Below are 16,763 nucleotides of genomic sequence, written 5' to 3' on the forward strand. Positions count from 1 at the left end.
AACGTGTAGCACATCTTCAAATCCGTGACGATAAAACCCATAAAAACTATCATAACCAATGCGCCTTTTTACTTTTTCCACGTTAGTAAGGAGTTGTTGCTGAAAGGCAAGCCAAATGAAGTACCTAACCTTTTGAGGGCCTTGAAATTTCTACAGAACCTGCCAAACCTCCTCTTTTGGATTCTACGACCCTTCCCGAATCCTCCCATAAGCACTTTTGAGTGTGAAGGATCCTATTGTTGTACCACCCCATGTAACTATATCTGAACCTATTGTTGGATGTGGCGGGGGAATCCCTACAATCCTTCGAATTATCTCGTCTAGAAGCCAGAGTCGAAAAAAATCAAGATTCCAATACCCTTCTTTAGTGGCTATATCCCTAAGAAGGCAGACCGTCACCAGATTGGAGTGAGATGGGATATAATTACAAAGAGGCCCAACAATAGGAACTCAAGGGTCCTTCTAGCATTTGATACTGATCCCATCCTCCACTCACCAAAGTAAATTCTCTCGTATGAGCGACCATACCTTTGATAAACCTCTCCAAAGAAAAGAGCCACTTCTTTGGGCCAAAGTCTCTGGTAAGCCATTTTGGATCCTATATTTTCCCATAAGGACACGAACCCAAAAAGCATTAGAATCTAAAATAATCTTAAATTTGAGTTTCATCATGAAGGCTGTTGTAACCGCCTTAAGCCCAAACCACCGTCGAGGCCGACAAATGGATTCCCAACTGACCATGGCCATTTTTCCCACTACTAGAAGACCTCCAAATGAATTGCGTAACCAAATGTTTAATTTCCTCACAGAGTCCCTTAAGGATCATCATGGACTGTATAAAATAGTTGGGTATAGTTAAAAGGATTGATTGAGCAAGTGTGGCCCTTCCAACTAATGAAAGTTGTCATACATCCCAACTGTGCAACTTGCTCCTAATCTTATCCATAAAAAACTTAATGTACTATTGGTAACCTACTCGTGAAATAGGGACACCCCCAAGTAAAAGCCCAGGTTATGCACTTTATGAAAATCGAAGATATTGCTAAGCCTCCTAGCTAAATCATCATTAACCTTTTTGGAGAACCAAATATTGGTCTTTCGCATATTGATTCGATCCTCTAAGTACTCACAAAATCTATCCAATATTCATTTAAGAATCTTGGCTTGTTGTACATTGGCGTGGCTAAATAATATGAGATCATCTAGAAAAAAAATGTGTGAAAAAGTTAGGCCTAAACGGGTCAATCTAACCGGAGTCCACTATTTAGAGTCGATGGATAAACGTATGTTGTGCCCAAGCCACTCCATACACATGAAAAATAGGTACAGAGATGGTGGACACCCTTGACAGACACCTCTAGCTGGCTTGAATTTCTACAAAGCGACACCATTTCATAGAATCTATATAGTAGAGTTCGTAATGGTAGACATTATGACATTAATGAGAAAAATTAAGATACCTGTATCTTGTAAAGATGTCTCAATAAACTCCCACCGAACCCAGTCATATGCCTTCTCCAAATCTATTTTGATGACCAACCATCTTTTATTCTTCTGCCTACTCTTCATAAAATGAATTACCTCATGTGTAATGATGATGTTGCCTGTGATATTTCTATTGGCTATAAAGCCTGTCTGTTCTTAAGCTATTAGCTTTGGAAAGACTACTTTAAACCGATTGAAAATGATCTTCATAACCAACTTATAAAGAATCGAGCACAAACTGATTGGTCGAAACTATGAAAAGATCTCTAGACCTTGGGAATAAGGAATATTAAGGTGTTATTCAAATCCGGATCAATAGTATCTCCAGCAAACACCTCATTAACCCATTCACAAACAGAGCTACCTATTTGCTTCCACTGATTCTAGAAGAATAAAGCGTGGAACCCATTACTGCCTGGTGCTTTCAGAGGGCCATATTGAACATAGCTCTCTTAATTTCCTCATTCGTGACCGACTTTCCCAAAAACTGAACCTCCTTATCCTTTAATTTAGGAAAGGAACTTCGAGGGAGACTTCTCATCGGACCTGGTTTCTCACCATAAAGCTTTTGAAAAAAACTAACTTCCTCATACTGAAGCTCATCTTCATAAAAAATCTAATTTCCCTTATCATTTTTCAAAGCATTGATCCTATTAAATTTCCTCCTTTATAAAGTGCGCCTATGTAAAAACCTGGTGTTATGATCTTCCAAATACAACTAGTCATACCTAGCTTTCCGTTTCCAAAGTGCAAAACAATTTCCAACTCTTTGCGCACCTCCATTTCTAATTGTAAAAGATGATTCGAATGCACCAAGTCCAACTCCCGCTGAATGCTCATGAGCCTCTAGGTAAATATTTTTTTCAAGTTTCAATGTGCCCAAACACATCCTTGTTCCAAACCTAGATATAAGAAGTGAAACAAGCGAGAGATTCTGTTATACTACCATTGAAACTCTAATTTTTCTTAACAAAATCTAAAAATTTCGGATGCTCGACCCAACCAGCCAGAAACTTATAAGGACGTCCTTAGGGAGTTTTAACTTTTGGTTTAGGAGAAAGAAAAAAAGGCCCGTGGTCAAACTTGGGCCTCGAAAGGTGAGTCACCAAGCTATTAGGAAAAGCAGTAACTCACGCTTCTTTACAAATTGCTCTATTTAACCTTTGGACGACCCCACCTTTATGCCAAGTAAACGTTGGACCTCTAAATCCTAAATTATGAAGCTCACATGATTCTAAAAACTCACCAAATAAAGAGTATCTCATTCCTATGACCCGCCTACCCCTCTTCTCATCAGACAAGAGGATAGTATTAAAATCCCCGATCGCTAGCCAGGGAATCTTTTCGTCGTAAATAGTCAATTTCAATCATTCTCGAAGAAGTCCCCACTTCTGTTTGTCAGGATTGTTATAGGCAAAGGTGATTAAAGCCAAATGTCAAAGGGAGCTATCAAATACCCTCGTCAAAATGAATTGGGGGTAACTTCTAACAACCTCAATACATAATGATTTCTTCAACCAATCAAAATTCCTCTCGAAAAACCAATTGTCTCAACACGAAAAGAAAATTGGAAACCAAGTTTCATAATAATTGAGTTTGCTTTACTCCCACTGACTCTCATTTCATAAAGTCCCACAATATTAGACTTAAACTCTAGGTTGTACACACGAAAAATACGCGAGGATTTAATACTGGCACATCCTTGACAATTCCATGCAAAAATGGAAAAACTCATAATAATATTAAATGAACAAATAGTGAAACTAACCTCTATTGGCCAAACAGAGCCATTGTCGCATGATGCTTACCACTAGTGACCTTCTCCCCTTTACCAACTACAGATTGAATCTGAAAATTAATAAGTTGACCATCGAGTTAATTATTTTTGACACTGGAACCTTGAAATTCCCTATGAGTTTAAATCAACCTCCACACTCCCGTATGGTCCTATTAAAAGGCCTACTAGTATGGTTAAGATTGCTTTTGTTCTCAGAACCATGCCTTTTCGATGTCACCTGATCAATACCTGTATCCCCAAAGCTCTCACCCTCCGGGGAGCCACTAGCCTTCAGGTTATAATTCTTTTTAAAAGAGATGGTCAAATGCCTCCCCAAATCTAAAACCCCGACAGATGATTCTACAAGTGATTCCACTAGTCTTTCAAAAGTGGGGTTGAAATATGTAGTGTTAGACTAGATAACATATAGAAATAGAGAAATGACATCATATTCAATCATATGTGTGGATGCCACTTGTAAATGACATCATATTCAATCATATGTGTGGATGCCACTTGTAACACATGCATTTCCAAAGAAGCTGTTGAATCGGGGATCACCAAGGCGTTCTGTTTGGGTTGGACTAACGACTTGTTGGAAAAAATTAGTATAGGTTGTAGACACTAGTCCCAATTTCTCTAAAACTGACCCAGACTCTAGACCGACCTTCTTTCCATTCGTCTTAATTAAGTTTCTCCAACCTCCATATCAGACCCGCTTTCATCCATAGGCACAACGTCACCCCTCTCTCCAGGCCCAATAGCCTTCATTTGGTCCATTCTATTTAATGCTTCCATGTTCGCCTTAGATGGCCCAACATCCACCTTATTCTTTCCTTTTAAATTGTCTCATGTAAGATTTTCCAAAAAAAAAATCCCCTTTCTGGAAATTTGTTAACAGTTTCCATTCTTTAGCTATTTCAATCTCGGCGTCTCCATTGTCAAGGCCAGGCAAAGCCTTAAATTTAGATCCTACCGAATCAAAATCCTAATTTTTATGCCGTTGATTCCTACTCTCCCTTGTATTCTGCCAAGTTTTTTGCTCAACCAACATGGCCTGAATGCCTCTACCCTCTCCACCGTCGCCTCACCTATTGGTCGCGCCTTTCGGCGAAGTTTTCTTCTCACCTGACTTGCTTAGATCTATAGTAGAGATAAAGCACGAGTCTTTCACATGTCTATACCGACCACATGAGAAACATACAGTCAGCAACGACTCAAATTCCACTCTCTGCATCCTACCATTGATTAGGATTTACTAGACAAGTGGTCGATCAAGGTTGACATATACCACTAACCTAGTGAACATTCATTTCGATTTGTTATCGGTCATGAAGTCAAGTTTTGCCACTTTGCCAACCAGCCCACATATTTCCTCCAAAACTTTCCTTTTGTATAAGAATCCCGACAAGCTAGGGAGCCGAATCCAAGCTATCACCACACTAGGGAATGACTATAACGAGTTGAAATCCAGGGTCCATGGCTGAACCGTGAGATACTACCCAAACACAATCCAAGGTCCCTGGGTAAGAACATTCTCATAATCCTTTGAACTTTGGAATTTAGCTAAGAAATAGTTATTTTCAATATCCATGAATTGAAATAGCGAAGATGGCTTTCAGAGGATAGAAATCCAATTATGTAAGGTTGAATACATTGTGTTCCGTCCAAGAAGCTTCCCCAGCACCATACTAGACATGTCCATCACTAATAACTATTGCATCCTATCGAAAAATTCAATTGTTGGAATTCCATTCATTGTGGATTTCGTAATGTCTCCCTCAAAAAGTTCAAGGTCCTCCTCAATCCCATTCCTAGAATACATGGAAAAATTCTTAGATACAAAGGCTTTTTTTCTCAACAACCTATCTTTCCATGAAAACACAAGCTCCGGTGGTAGATCCACCGAGATCTCAATGCCTTCCTCACCTTTCTTTCCTTTGAAGCAAACCTTTTTGGTATTCTGATCATCAACCAATCGGCCACCACCGTCTTCTTCGGTGCCTTTTGGTATATTTGGTTGCAATTATTGTTTGTCGATTGAGCTTTTAAAATTTTCAAATTGAATCTTTATGATAAATAATTCAATCTTAAATGTTGATAAAACAAATTTGTTACATAAAAATCACTAGCATATTCATTGACATTATATGTTGATTTAGAACATATATTGGAATATATAACATTTAGTAAAGGAAGCAAAATGCAATTCTGACTCTTAAATAAAATTCATCCATATGCATAGAACGGTTAATAAAACTATTGAAGGGCTAATCTAGAATTATTGGACTGGCTAGCCTGTTACCAAGCACGATAAGCCACCCATTAACTACATTTATTAGTGCCTTCAATTATTTCATGAAAAAAAGCCGAAGATGCATTTAAAGTGATTTAAGACTTAGTAGGGACTAGGAACTCATTAACCCAGTTAAAAAATTATGTTTGTCCAAAATTTTATTTTTTATTTTAAAATAATTAAATTTTTATCATGTAAAATTTAAATTTTAAAACTGCATATAAAAGTAGCTCCTTCATTAATATTTTAATAAATTTTAATCTCCCATTTAAAAATTAAATTTACCACTTGAAATATTTTAAATAAGTATCTGATAACAACTTTCATAAACAAATCTTCCAGCAATTTCAAATGCACTTAAAAAAGATGAGATATTTCAGCCACTCAAACTTTGCTCTCTTTTTCTCCAAGTTAATCTAAAAGATAATAATAAACATTCCATACTCCTCTTTTATTTACTGCTTAAAACATTTAAAAATAGTTCAACATTAATGTTAAATAAAAGCAAACTCAAAGGAAATTTATTTATGATGAGTATATTCCTCTAATATTTAAAAAATATAATTTTAATAATATTTTTTTATTTGGTTAAAATGATAAAATTATATATATATATATATATATATAATTGCCCATTACTAATGCTTGAAGTTTAAAAGTAACATCATTTCATTTATTGATTTATTTTATTAAATTATGGAAGAAATCAATCTTTGCTCAAATTAAGGAAAGCCAGGCTATTACAGCTAATACCATGTTTATATTTATATACTTTAATAATATGTCTCGTTTATTTTTTTATTTTATTTTTTAAATAGTTATTAAATTAAATTTTTTTTATATATTTTAAATAGTGAAAGCAGTTTTTGGAATTCAATTTAATTATTTTTTTTGGAAAAATAATATTAAAATTTAATTCCACCCAATATTATGTCAAAATAATTATTTTAAATATGCTGTGAACACTCAATATTAAATTCTGTAATATATGGTCATAGTTGGATAATTATAATTCCATTATTTATAATAACTTGTAATGACAGATAACTCCAAACAGAAGTAACCATATAGAATGAGATTTCTCCATTTTTTATAAACCGAATTAACAACAAATAGGTTAAAATATGCCATAAACCCCTATACTCTTTACAAATTGGGAATTTAATCTCTATACTTTTATTTTTAAAAATTTAAGTCCAACTGTCAGCACTATTATTATTATTTTGTTAGATTTATTGGTGTGACATTTTGAAATAATAATAAAAAAAACTCACTTGGTAACCATATAACTAAAAAGATCACATTGTAATGAACCTGAATTCAGCAAAAGAATTTTAATAGTGTTAACAATTGAACTTGAAATTTAAAAACTAGAAGGATTAAACTTTAAAAATACAAATATAGAAACAAAATTTCAAATTGGAGAAGAGCATAAGCACTCATGACATATTTTAACCTTACAAATATTTTTAGTCGACTTGGGGAAGTTTCAGGAGGCAAGTAGGTGTCTTGGCCTCCCAAAAATGATAAATTAGCTATATGGTCTGTTCAAATTTTATGAAATTATAAATTAATATAATGATAAAATCGTACTTTGATCTCCAAAAGTTTTTATTATTCATTTTTTTTATCTCTTAAAGCAATTTTTTAACTTCGCCATGAGAAAATCCTCATTCGTTGTTGAATTAATGAATATTCTTTCTATATAAAAAATAATATTAAAGTAATCGAATTAAAAATTAAACTGATAAGAAGTTTAGTTATTAGTTTAGTTAGTCCATAGGTTGAATAGGTCGATTTTATTAAAAAAATAATTATAACTGTTGAGTATTCGTTTTTCCTCCTCTCTCTTGAGGGTTTATTTATATATTTGTAAGGTACGATCCTTTGATGTGATGTACTAGGATCAAATAGGCCTCATACATGTTAACATGTACCCTCTCTTAAGATTAACACGTGTCTCCCAAGTATGAATTCACTTGCATTGTGGCGAAGTGCATGGGCGAACCATGCAGGCGAACTACATGACAATGAGCTATATACTTTTGAAGTAAGAAGAGTCGGGTCGGCCCTAACTGGATAGTGGGTCGGTCCAGAAACGGATAATGGCGAGCACTATAACAATAACAAATGTTAGATATAGTAAAAATATTAATAAGTATATGTATTTGGTAAAATGACATGGTCTTTGTTATATATTCAAGGGGTTGAAATGTGTTAAAATTTGGTCATATACAATAATTTTTTTTTGAAAAACAACTTTTTCTTTTTCTTGGTTTATACTAAGTACGAGGATTTTTGTTTTATGATAGGTATGTGATTGAATAACTCGTTAAATTTTAGTTTAATCAATTTATTTTTTAAAATAAAAAATTTTAGTTTAATCGATTAATTCATAAATAAGATCTATTTATTATCATTAAAAAATGTATACATATAGATATAATTTTAAAAAGATTGAGATTAGAATATTTGAAATTTAAAAATTTTTTTATAGCGAGTGGAATAAATAAATAAATAGAGTGAAATGCAAGAAAAAAATCATATTTCTTGTGCCTTTGGAGTATGTAATTCCGTCATCCCCGGTCCAAGTCAAACGCATGCTTGAACAACTAGTAAAGCCATTCAAAACTCAACAAAGAAGCATTCAAATTTCCAACCCATTTTTTATTCATGTAAATTGGAGTTGAATTTCGACTTTGAAAACTGCTGATTTGGTTTAGTGCGATAAATTAACTATATAAGCAGTTTTTCTTTTTTCTTTTTATTTGTTCTTTTAGTTTGTGGTTGTTTATTTAGCTTAGTGGGATAAATTAACGATGTAAGTCTACTTCGACCCGTGATTGTATCAAGCACTGTCACCCTAAAACTTGACTTCCTAGGATGGATTTTTGAAGTAATAATCCTATTATGCCGTAGCATATGGAATGTAATGTATGTATTTTGAAGTGCATTATCAGATCTTAACCCCTCAAATCAACCTATAAACTTTTACAATTTCACCTCTAAATCCTAACCCTAAACTCTTAAAAAACTCTAACCTTAAACTTAACAGAATTGAAAAAGCCCAACCCTAGGAGAGAGAGGGGGAAAGCATGAACTATTTTCTTAAATTAAAAAAAAAAAGGGCTTATGGATGTAGTAAGAAACGAACTCAATTCCCATGTTCAATTTTATATCCGACTGTTTTGGAGTTTGGATATTAACGTTAAATTAGTATATAGTAAGAGTAACAGAAGTGGATTAGGCTCACAAGCTTCACAATTCGCAAGCATTTATTTTTAAACAAACTAGGGATAACAAGTTCTTCCCATGGTTGATATGCAATAGCTAGCATTATTCTATACATGGACATTGATTTTCTTCTTTCAAGCCAAGAACTTTTCCAATAAATTCCCAAAGAAGAAGCTTGTTTTAGCCCATCCGCTGGTCTCTGCCTCCCGTGCTTTCGTACTTGATGGATCCTTCTTTACGTTAAGCATCATTGTCTGTCCGATTTCTTTGCGAAGTGCTTCGATTGTCTTTGCATCTACAGGATTACCGTAAGCATCTCTAACATAGAAAACATTCACTGCTTTCTCCCCAACTGTTGACACCCCTGCCCTTCTAACGGACAATCCGTTCTCTCGGAGAATCCTTGTTACTTCGGACAACAACCCAACTCTGTCCTTTGCGCAAAGCTCCAGGCTTAAACCCTGCATTCGTTACATGGATCATGTTTTTCTGCTTATTTTGTGTACGAAATGCAACATTTCAGCTAGGTACATTCTACTCACCTCACTCACTCTTCTATGAATGGCGGCTTCGAGACATTTAACAACCCTTTCTTTCTCTCCTTCAGTATCAAGTGTGCAGCCATCCATGTGGCGAATAAAATATTCCTACGATTCGAAAGACATTAGGATAACTTATGCACATATAACCTAATTTGATACAATACATGGACGGAAGTTCTTCTGGTCCTTTCTGAAAGATTATGAGAAATGATGGGATTACCTGTGAAGCATAAGGACCATTGGATGAGATGTTAGCATGAAAAACTACATATTGCATGTCCGTGAGCGTGCAGACAATGTCAAACATGAGCTTAGCTCGATCTTTGCACCGGACAGTAACAACCGAGTATCCTTTCTCCTCACAGCGCTCAACTGTGATCTTTGGTTTGAAGGATGGAGGATAGTCAACCTCAGTTGTCACTCCACCACCTTCGTAATCCCTATCAGCAAACAGCATTTGATGAAGCCGGCGATCAATATGAGTGAATCCCATGGAGAAGCTGGTACGAGCCACATTGTCATCGTCCTCACAACCACGCATGATGTGCTTAAGCTGCTCCTCCATAATAGACAGTCTGTTGGGATCATCCACAGACCCACTCGTGGTATTATCATTGACATAGAGCACACATGCTATTCGTCTATTATGTGTCCATACTTCCGCAACAGTAACATTGAAGTGAAGGTTGGCAAGGACAGCCGAGATCTCTGATAAGAGACCAGGCCTGTCCCTTCCAATGAGTTCGATGGCAGTGTGATTACCAAAAGAGTGCACCCCGACACGTTTGCCAGGGCAGTCTTTCATCCCATCTGTAGTGTGGCCCTTAGGTCCTAGAACCTGTTAAAATAAAAATACAGTGTGCTATGAACGCATACCATGGTAGTAGGCCTCAAGAAGAGCAGAAAGAGAGGGAGAAATACACCATTTTACAAGCATCATAATTTAGCAAAAAAAGAAGATAAGTTCGAGAGGAAAAGAAACCACATACCCTCTCTATGTAATCAATGGTTTTTCCATCGGTGATCTTTTTTCCTTGTTGATCCGTGACATGAAACACTGTTTGCAAAGAATAAAAAAGTGTCAAGTACTCAGTATTGGGAAGAGAAAAACGGAGGGGGAGAGAAACATAATGCCATTTTCCTGCTACTGCTATAGCCATATACGTTGATGCTTATCCGTAATTGATCTGTTTAACAGTAAAGAAAAGGATGAAACTACATTCTGCTTTATAGTTGAAAGGACCTCCATAATATAGGAACAAAGCTCTATCGCCTAACATAAACAGAACACATCTAGTATATATCATTATCCTACCATCCATGAACCATCCACCATCAGAGGAGACATAAGCTTTGGTAATAATGAAGTCAAGGTCCGATAGTATTTGCACAACTTCCAGCAATATTCCGGGTTTATTCACGCTGTCAACCTATATGCAAATAATGATTTAGCTGTTAGCACTAAGAATGATTGATACCGCCCATTAAGTTTGTTTTGTATTGAAATTTACCTTTATAAGAGTACAGTCACTGCAACTCGTGTTATCGACGGACACCCTGCCGGAAAAGGTATGAGAAACAAAGAGTTACAACTATAGAAAGGTCTTCACTGCTAAATGTGCCTGAAATCTTCTCCAATGCTCTGTCCTTTTATATGGAAAAAAACCCCTTATAACACAGAAACACAATTCGGTAGCATAACATTTGATCGATTTGCATATTTTTGCAAACTGTAAATCCAAGGAATTATAGTGACTCAACCATCAAGGTTGTTGAATTTTGTTGCTTGTTTTGGGACAATAACGATAACAGACCTCAAAGAAGAAAAAGAAAAAAGGCATGTGGATAAAGAAGGTAGAACCTTGGAGGATTTATTCTGACACTCAGGTTCTCATACTCGGGATCAAAGTATGGCCAACAAACTTTAGCCATTTAAACCGCAGCTTCACAATAATCCAAATGTGTTTCTCTTTCTGTGTCAAAGCAGAATAAGCTCAGTTATCAGGAGATACACATTAACTATTATGTAAGGAAAAAAAGTTTCATATTCTCACGAAAAGAGATTGACTTAAACATGTAGATGCAAGTTATTAAGATTCATCAAATCAGCCAGAAACATGTGAAATGTATCGTAAGGTGCACTCTAGTATTGCAAGCCACCGACAAGGAAGGAAATCTTTCCGAACATTTACCTAATATGAACAAACAAACTGAAAAGCCTAGCTTCACAAGTTCTATATCAAACGGCTTGTAGTTGAGGAGCAAGCAAAGGAGCTGTAAATTACAATGATAGACGATATCTTCAATCTTTGTGCACGACAAGAAGAGTAACTACTGTTTCCGAAGAAAACAAGAAAAGGTCTTCTTTGATGATTTAGCTTGTAGTTAAGGTTGCCTAATTTGGCAATCCTAGGTGGATGGAAATCAGGTTCACATTATGGCAACAAAAATCTGCAAATAAAGTGGAGGAAAAATTAATAATGCAAATACGGAGAATCCAAAATCATTTTAGCGTCATTATATGTACTTATATATATCTATGTATCTTTATAAACTTCATCGAGCAAAGAACATTGAAGTATTGAAATTAATACAAGCTATGCAACAAACCTCAACTACTAAATCCAGTACAGGCATTTCTCAAGCTCTTGCTTAGCAATTTTAACTCTACCAGTCATAAGACGGGTTTGCAACACTACTTATGCCCAATCTTTCGACTTAAAGGATCAATCCCTCTAAGACTTCAAACCGGGAATAAATCATACAACAGAATAATGCATCCCTTGTGAATCACAGCTTTAAATGTTTGATAGCTTTCAATTCTCATTCCTCCCTACGAAAATGCTTAGTTTGGATATGTTTGGTTCAAACCCGAAGACCCAAACCAAAGGTAGTGTATGATTAGAATTAGTACTACCAATGTGACAGCAAAGAACAAAATTGACCAAAACAACTATGAATTGGCATAAGGATTTGATTTTTAACATTTTCTTTTTCCGAAACATCCGTATCAGGAACAGTCTACATACTGCCATTAAGCCTCACTATCAGCAGCATCACCACTGTTTGTTGCAAATATCTTATCAAGGCCGTCAATTCTTAAGAGGAATTAAAAGTAAATAATACTAGTAAAGTGGGAAATTGTATATGAATTTACTCCAGTTAACTAATTAGTCATTATCACTAAGGAGTCATTATCACTATAGTAATCCCACAAAGGAAAGAAATTTTAACAATCAATCAATTAATTAAAGCTTGAAACTAGTGAGAGCTTGCTGCAAAATTCATCCTATAAAAATACCAAAAGAGAAGCTGAATATTCCTTAATCCAAGTTGTACATCTCAGAAGGAAACCTGCAAATTCTCAGGAGAAAAAAACAGAAAAACAAAATGAAAAGAAACATGAAAGAATACCCTACTCAGTAAAGAAGATGACTTAACTGGAAAACCGAGCAAATTTATACGCAGCCATATATGGTAGTAATTGAAACAAGAACTCCATGCAGAGAAAAAAAAAAGAACAAGAACAAAGAATTCAGATTACCCATCTCCGGGAGAGATGTTAAAAAAAGTACTAAACTAAATTACCTTTGAAAAACCCTTAACTTATACAGCTTTGCTTCTTCTTCTTCTTCTTCTTCTTCTTCACATTCTATCTTATCTTAGTAAAGAGAAAACCGAAGAGAAAACTTTCTTTTTTTTTCTTTTTTTTTTGGTGAGTGAATGAATCTTTTAAAAGAGAGATTCTATGCTTTTCTACGTTGGAATACCACTTTCATAAAATCATCATGCTTTGCTTTCTATATGTTTCAACCAAAATTCGAGCTTTTCTCTTTTTTTCTTGAGCAAATGGAAGCTGGGAAAAATGAGAGAGACCACTTGAAAAATATGACTGATAAGAACGGCGTTGGGATTTAAATAAAATATAAAATAATATTATTGTAATACAAAATGATTAAAATATTATGTTTATTACTCAGTAATGACACGAGGCGACAAAATCGACCTTCTTCTTATATTTTCTGTAAGTTCAAGTTTAAACCCACTCTCAGCTGTGCGCGTGAGTGATGCTGACGTGGATGATTGTAAAGTATTGGTAAATATATATATTTTTGTGAATTATAAAGAGGAGAAAACAACCCGACTTGAGCTTAAGTTATATTTGGGGTGATGAATATTCTAATATATGAGATTTAATAATATTTTATTTTAACTTCCTACATTTGATATTTAAATTTGATAAATTGTTTGAATTGTAATAACCATGGTATAATCATAACTACAAATCCGAATAATTATAAGTATTAAACTATTACAAATGAATTATTTGAGTAACCACAAGTACAATCAAATTAATATAGCATAAACGGATTAAGAACTGGTACGATATTAAATTTGATAACATTTTAAATATGATATTTGAGTTTTTTTTCTTACTGTGGTTCATATATTTGATACAAATTATATATTTTAGTACTAAGAGATGAAAGAAGTATTAATTTTTAATGTTTAATTAAAACTTTAACGTTGTTTTGAAAATTTATAATTTATAACTAATTTTTATAAAATCAATCTTAAAATTGAAAAAATCATAGATTATATTTAATAAATTAAATAAATTTATAATTAACCCTAAAGTTATTTTATTAACAAAATCAAGAAAATTTAAATTTAATAATATTAAAAATTAAATCTAAACTATATTCTTTATCTTATTTTGATACCTAAACTTGTTTTGGTCATTAATAGTATCTAAACTATTTTTTTCTTTCAAGTTGGTACCACGTTAGTTAAACTGTTAAGTCTACTTAAAAAAAGGCTTAATCTATAAATTGATACCTAATTATATCTTTTTTTTCATTTTGGTACATAAACATTTGTTGGTTAAATCGTTAAATCTATTTAAAAAAAGTAATCAACTAAAAATTGACATGTGATAAAAAAATGAAAAATGTTCTATATGTCATAAAAAATTGATTTTTTAATTTAATTCTAAAAACATTTTTTAACCGCGATAACTTTATGAAATTAACTTTGAAGGAGCGTGAAGCACGTGGTTTAGTGAGGCAGTGCTGTGGACCGTTGATATGGTATGAAAAATGGAGGATGATGGGATGGTTAGGGTGAGTTAAGGTTGGTTCAGAAAGTGGGGGAATTAAAAAACCTTGGGTGCCTTTCCACTTTATGAGTAAAGAATGGTTTGAGTAGAAACTGGGATGGTAGCCTAGCCTCATTCAACACTTAACTGCTTTACTTTGTATAAAGAAAAACAAAACGTGAAGATACAAAGAGGATAAAAGGAGGTTTGGGGGTAAAGAAATTGGATAAGCAATTAGGGGTGCAGGTTAAACAAAGGGTGCAAATGAATCAAACTTTTCCAATTAATTGGAACCATGAGACACCGAATCTAATTCCGAACCTAAACGTCAATGGATTTTCACAATTTTATTTTTTTTTCTCGAAGGAATCGAGATCACATGCTCCCAATTGTTTTCATCATTACTGAAATTTTTAACATTTTCATTTTAATTTTTTTTCACTATTTAAAACTCATTATATCACTCAATAAAAAAAAGAAGAAGAGAAGATATTTTGGTTGAAATTAATTAAATAAATTATGATGAATGATCAATGATTAGAGGTAAGCATGAACTCTTAGGTTGATATCAAGTAACCCAAGAAGGTAATTTAATGGTTTAGAATCAACCGAAAAAGTGCAAAGCAAACATTGATGCTTAATCTTCGAATACAATTTTGATGCTTGTAAAAATTGCTGATTTGATAAAAAAAATTATGTTTAAATTTTTAGTCGATAACAATTTTTTTTACACAATATCTAGAATTACTTATAGTTTCACCCCAATTCATAATTGATAGATAATACATTTCTGTGCACTCAAATCTACCTTCTCTTACATTAATAACAATATTCATACTGATTGAGGTAAGACTCAATCCGAATAATTTTGATTCTTATGTACAAGAAAATATGAAAAGCCAGAAAAGAATTGAAATTTCATTATCTTCGTATTATTTTTTGTAGTGAAATAATTCAAGTAATTAACTTTTGAATTTGTTTTTTTTTTTTCATTTTGTCTTTCCACTATTTTCTATCCACAATAGTTTTAAAATTTAACATTTTTTTTTGGTTAAGGTATGGAACTTTGAATTCATCAATACTGATTTTTGTTTTTCTAAATTTTATATAAAGATTTTAACATTTTTCAGGTGATAATTTCACATTATTATTCTTAAATAACATTCAAGTTTAGATGCTAATAAAAAAAATTAAAAATTAAGTTAAAAAACTACAAAGTTCTTTTAAGAAAAATATATATAGATGTGAAAACAAAAAGTAAAATCCTTGTTTGATCTTATTTCATCCTGAGATATTTATTAAAGGATTTTGCTTTAACTTTTTTTAAAAAAATTACTATCACAAATAGAATAAATAGTACAACATAAATATGTTGCTTTTAATTTTAAATCTACTTTTCATATATTCTGAGAATTATTATTTTATCCAAGAAAAATATTTGGTATATTGTTAATGTAGTTTTTAAATTTTATAAGTAAAGTTAAGTTCATGTGTCCTTTAAGAGTATAATAAAATATTAAATAATATTTAGAAAAAAAGAGATAGATGAAATTTTTTTAAAATTATTTATGAAATAAAAAAATATTATCAACAAACCAAATAAAATTGAAAAAGAGAATTGAAAATTTCCACAACTAAAATTAAAAATCCAGCCAGCAGCTTTGTGAAAATAAAATTATTTGTCTAAAAGAACCCTAAGCAAAAAGGGAATTTGTTGGATTTTTTACCGAAATAATATAAAATAATTAAATAAATACTAAAATGAGATAAAGACAGTAATATTTACGAATTTATGTAGGAGTTATAGTAAAAAATCGGTGTCATCTGACCAATAGGTGACATCCCTCTCCTCAACCACGGGTCACATCAAGTTTTAAAAAAAATTAATTTTTTATTTCCTTTCAACACCAAAAATAGAGTTTTTCTCTAAAAAAGTTATTTTTTAAACAAAAATAAGTTTTAGTCCGGTATTGCCGATTGACCAAGCAGCATCCGTGAAAAAATTATTTTTCTTTAAAAAACTTGTTGTTTGGTGGCTGGGGAGAGGGGTGCTGCCAATTGGTCAAACGGCACTAATTTTTTACTTTACCTCCTGTCTAGATTGGTAAACATTACTTCCTTTATCCCATTTCAATATTTATTTAATTATTTTATGTTATTTAAGTAAAAAAACCCATCTTTAATACTATTTGTAGTTTTTAGTTCTATTGGCCTGATATTAATTCACAATTTAATAAGGATTTTTTTAATTTTTAAAAAATCATATCTTTTTAAATATGCCAAAATATAAATAACTAGGTAGGTGGAGTAATAAACAAACTCCAATGTTCC

General features: G+C 33.0%; 1 protein-coding gene across 5 annotated transcripts; it reads right to left on the reverse strand.

The window, feature by feature from the left end:
* Window positions 1–8,815: 8,815 nt before the first annotated feature.
* On the reverse strand, window positions 8,816–13,272 carry LOC107910404 (ACT domain-containing protein ACR3). Of its 5 annotated transcripts, none has more exons than XM_016838230.2 (10): window positions 12,923–13,270; window positions 12,636–12,688; window positions 11,527–11,785; window positions 11,196–11,307; window positions 10,846–10,891; window positions 10,650–10,764; window positions 10,324–10,391; window positions 9,555–10,172; window positions 9,335–9,439; window positions 8,816–9,253 (listed from the first exon to the last, which is right to left on the reverse strand). In XM_016838230.2, exons 4-10 carry the CDS (start codon window positions 11,264–11,266, stop codon window positions 8,927–8,929), a joined length of 1,350 nt encoding a protein of 449 aa, XP_016693719.1. In that variant the 5' UTR covers window positions 11,267–11,307; window positions 11,527–11,785; window positions 12,636–12,688; window positions 12,923–13,270; the 3' UTR covers window positions 8,816–8,926. The 5 variants fall into 5 exon arrangements, with proteins under 5 accessions (XP_016693719.1, XP_016693721.1, XP_016693720.1 ...); XM_016838232.2 differs by having other exon boundaries at window positions 11,620–11,785; window positions 12,923–13,261; XM_016838231.2 differs by lacking the exon at window positions 12,636–12,688 and having other exon boundaries at window positions 11,620–11,785; window positions 12,923–13,272.
* Window positions 13,273–16,763: the final 3,491 nt, after the last annotated feature.

Source organism: Gossypium hirsutum, chromosome D02 (genome assembly GCF_007990345.1).
Source record: "Gossypium hirsutum isolate 1008001.06 chromosome D02, Gossypium_hirsutum_v2.1, whole genome shotgun sequence".
NCBI classification, from domain to species: domain Eukaryota; kingdom Viridiplantae; phylum Streptophyta; class Magnoliopsida; order Malvales; family Malvaceae; genus Gossypium; species Gossypium hirsutum.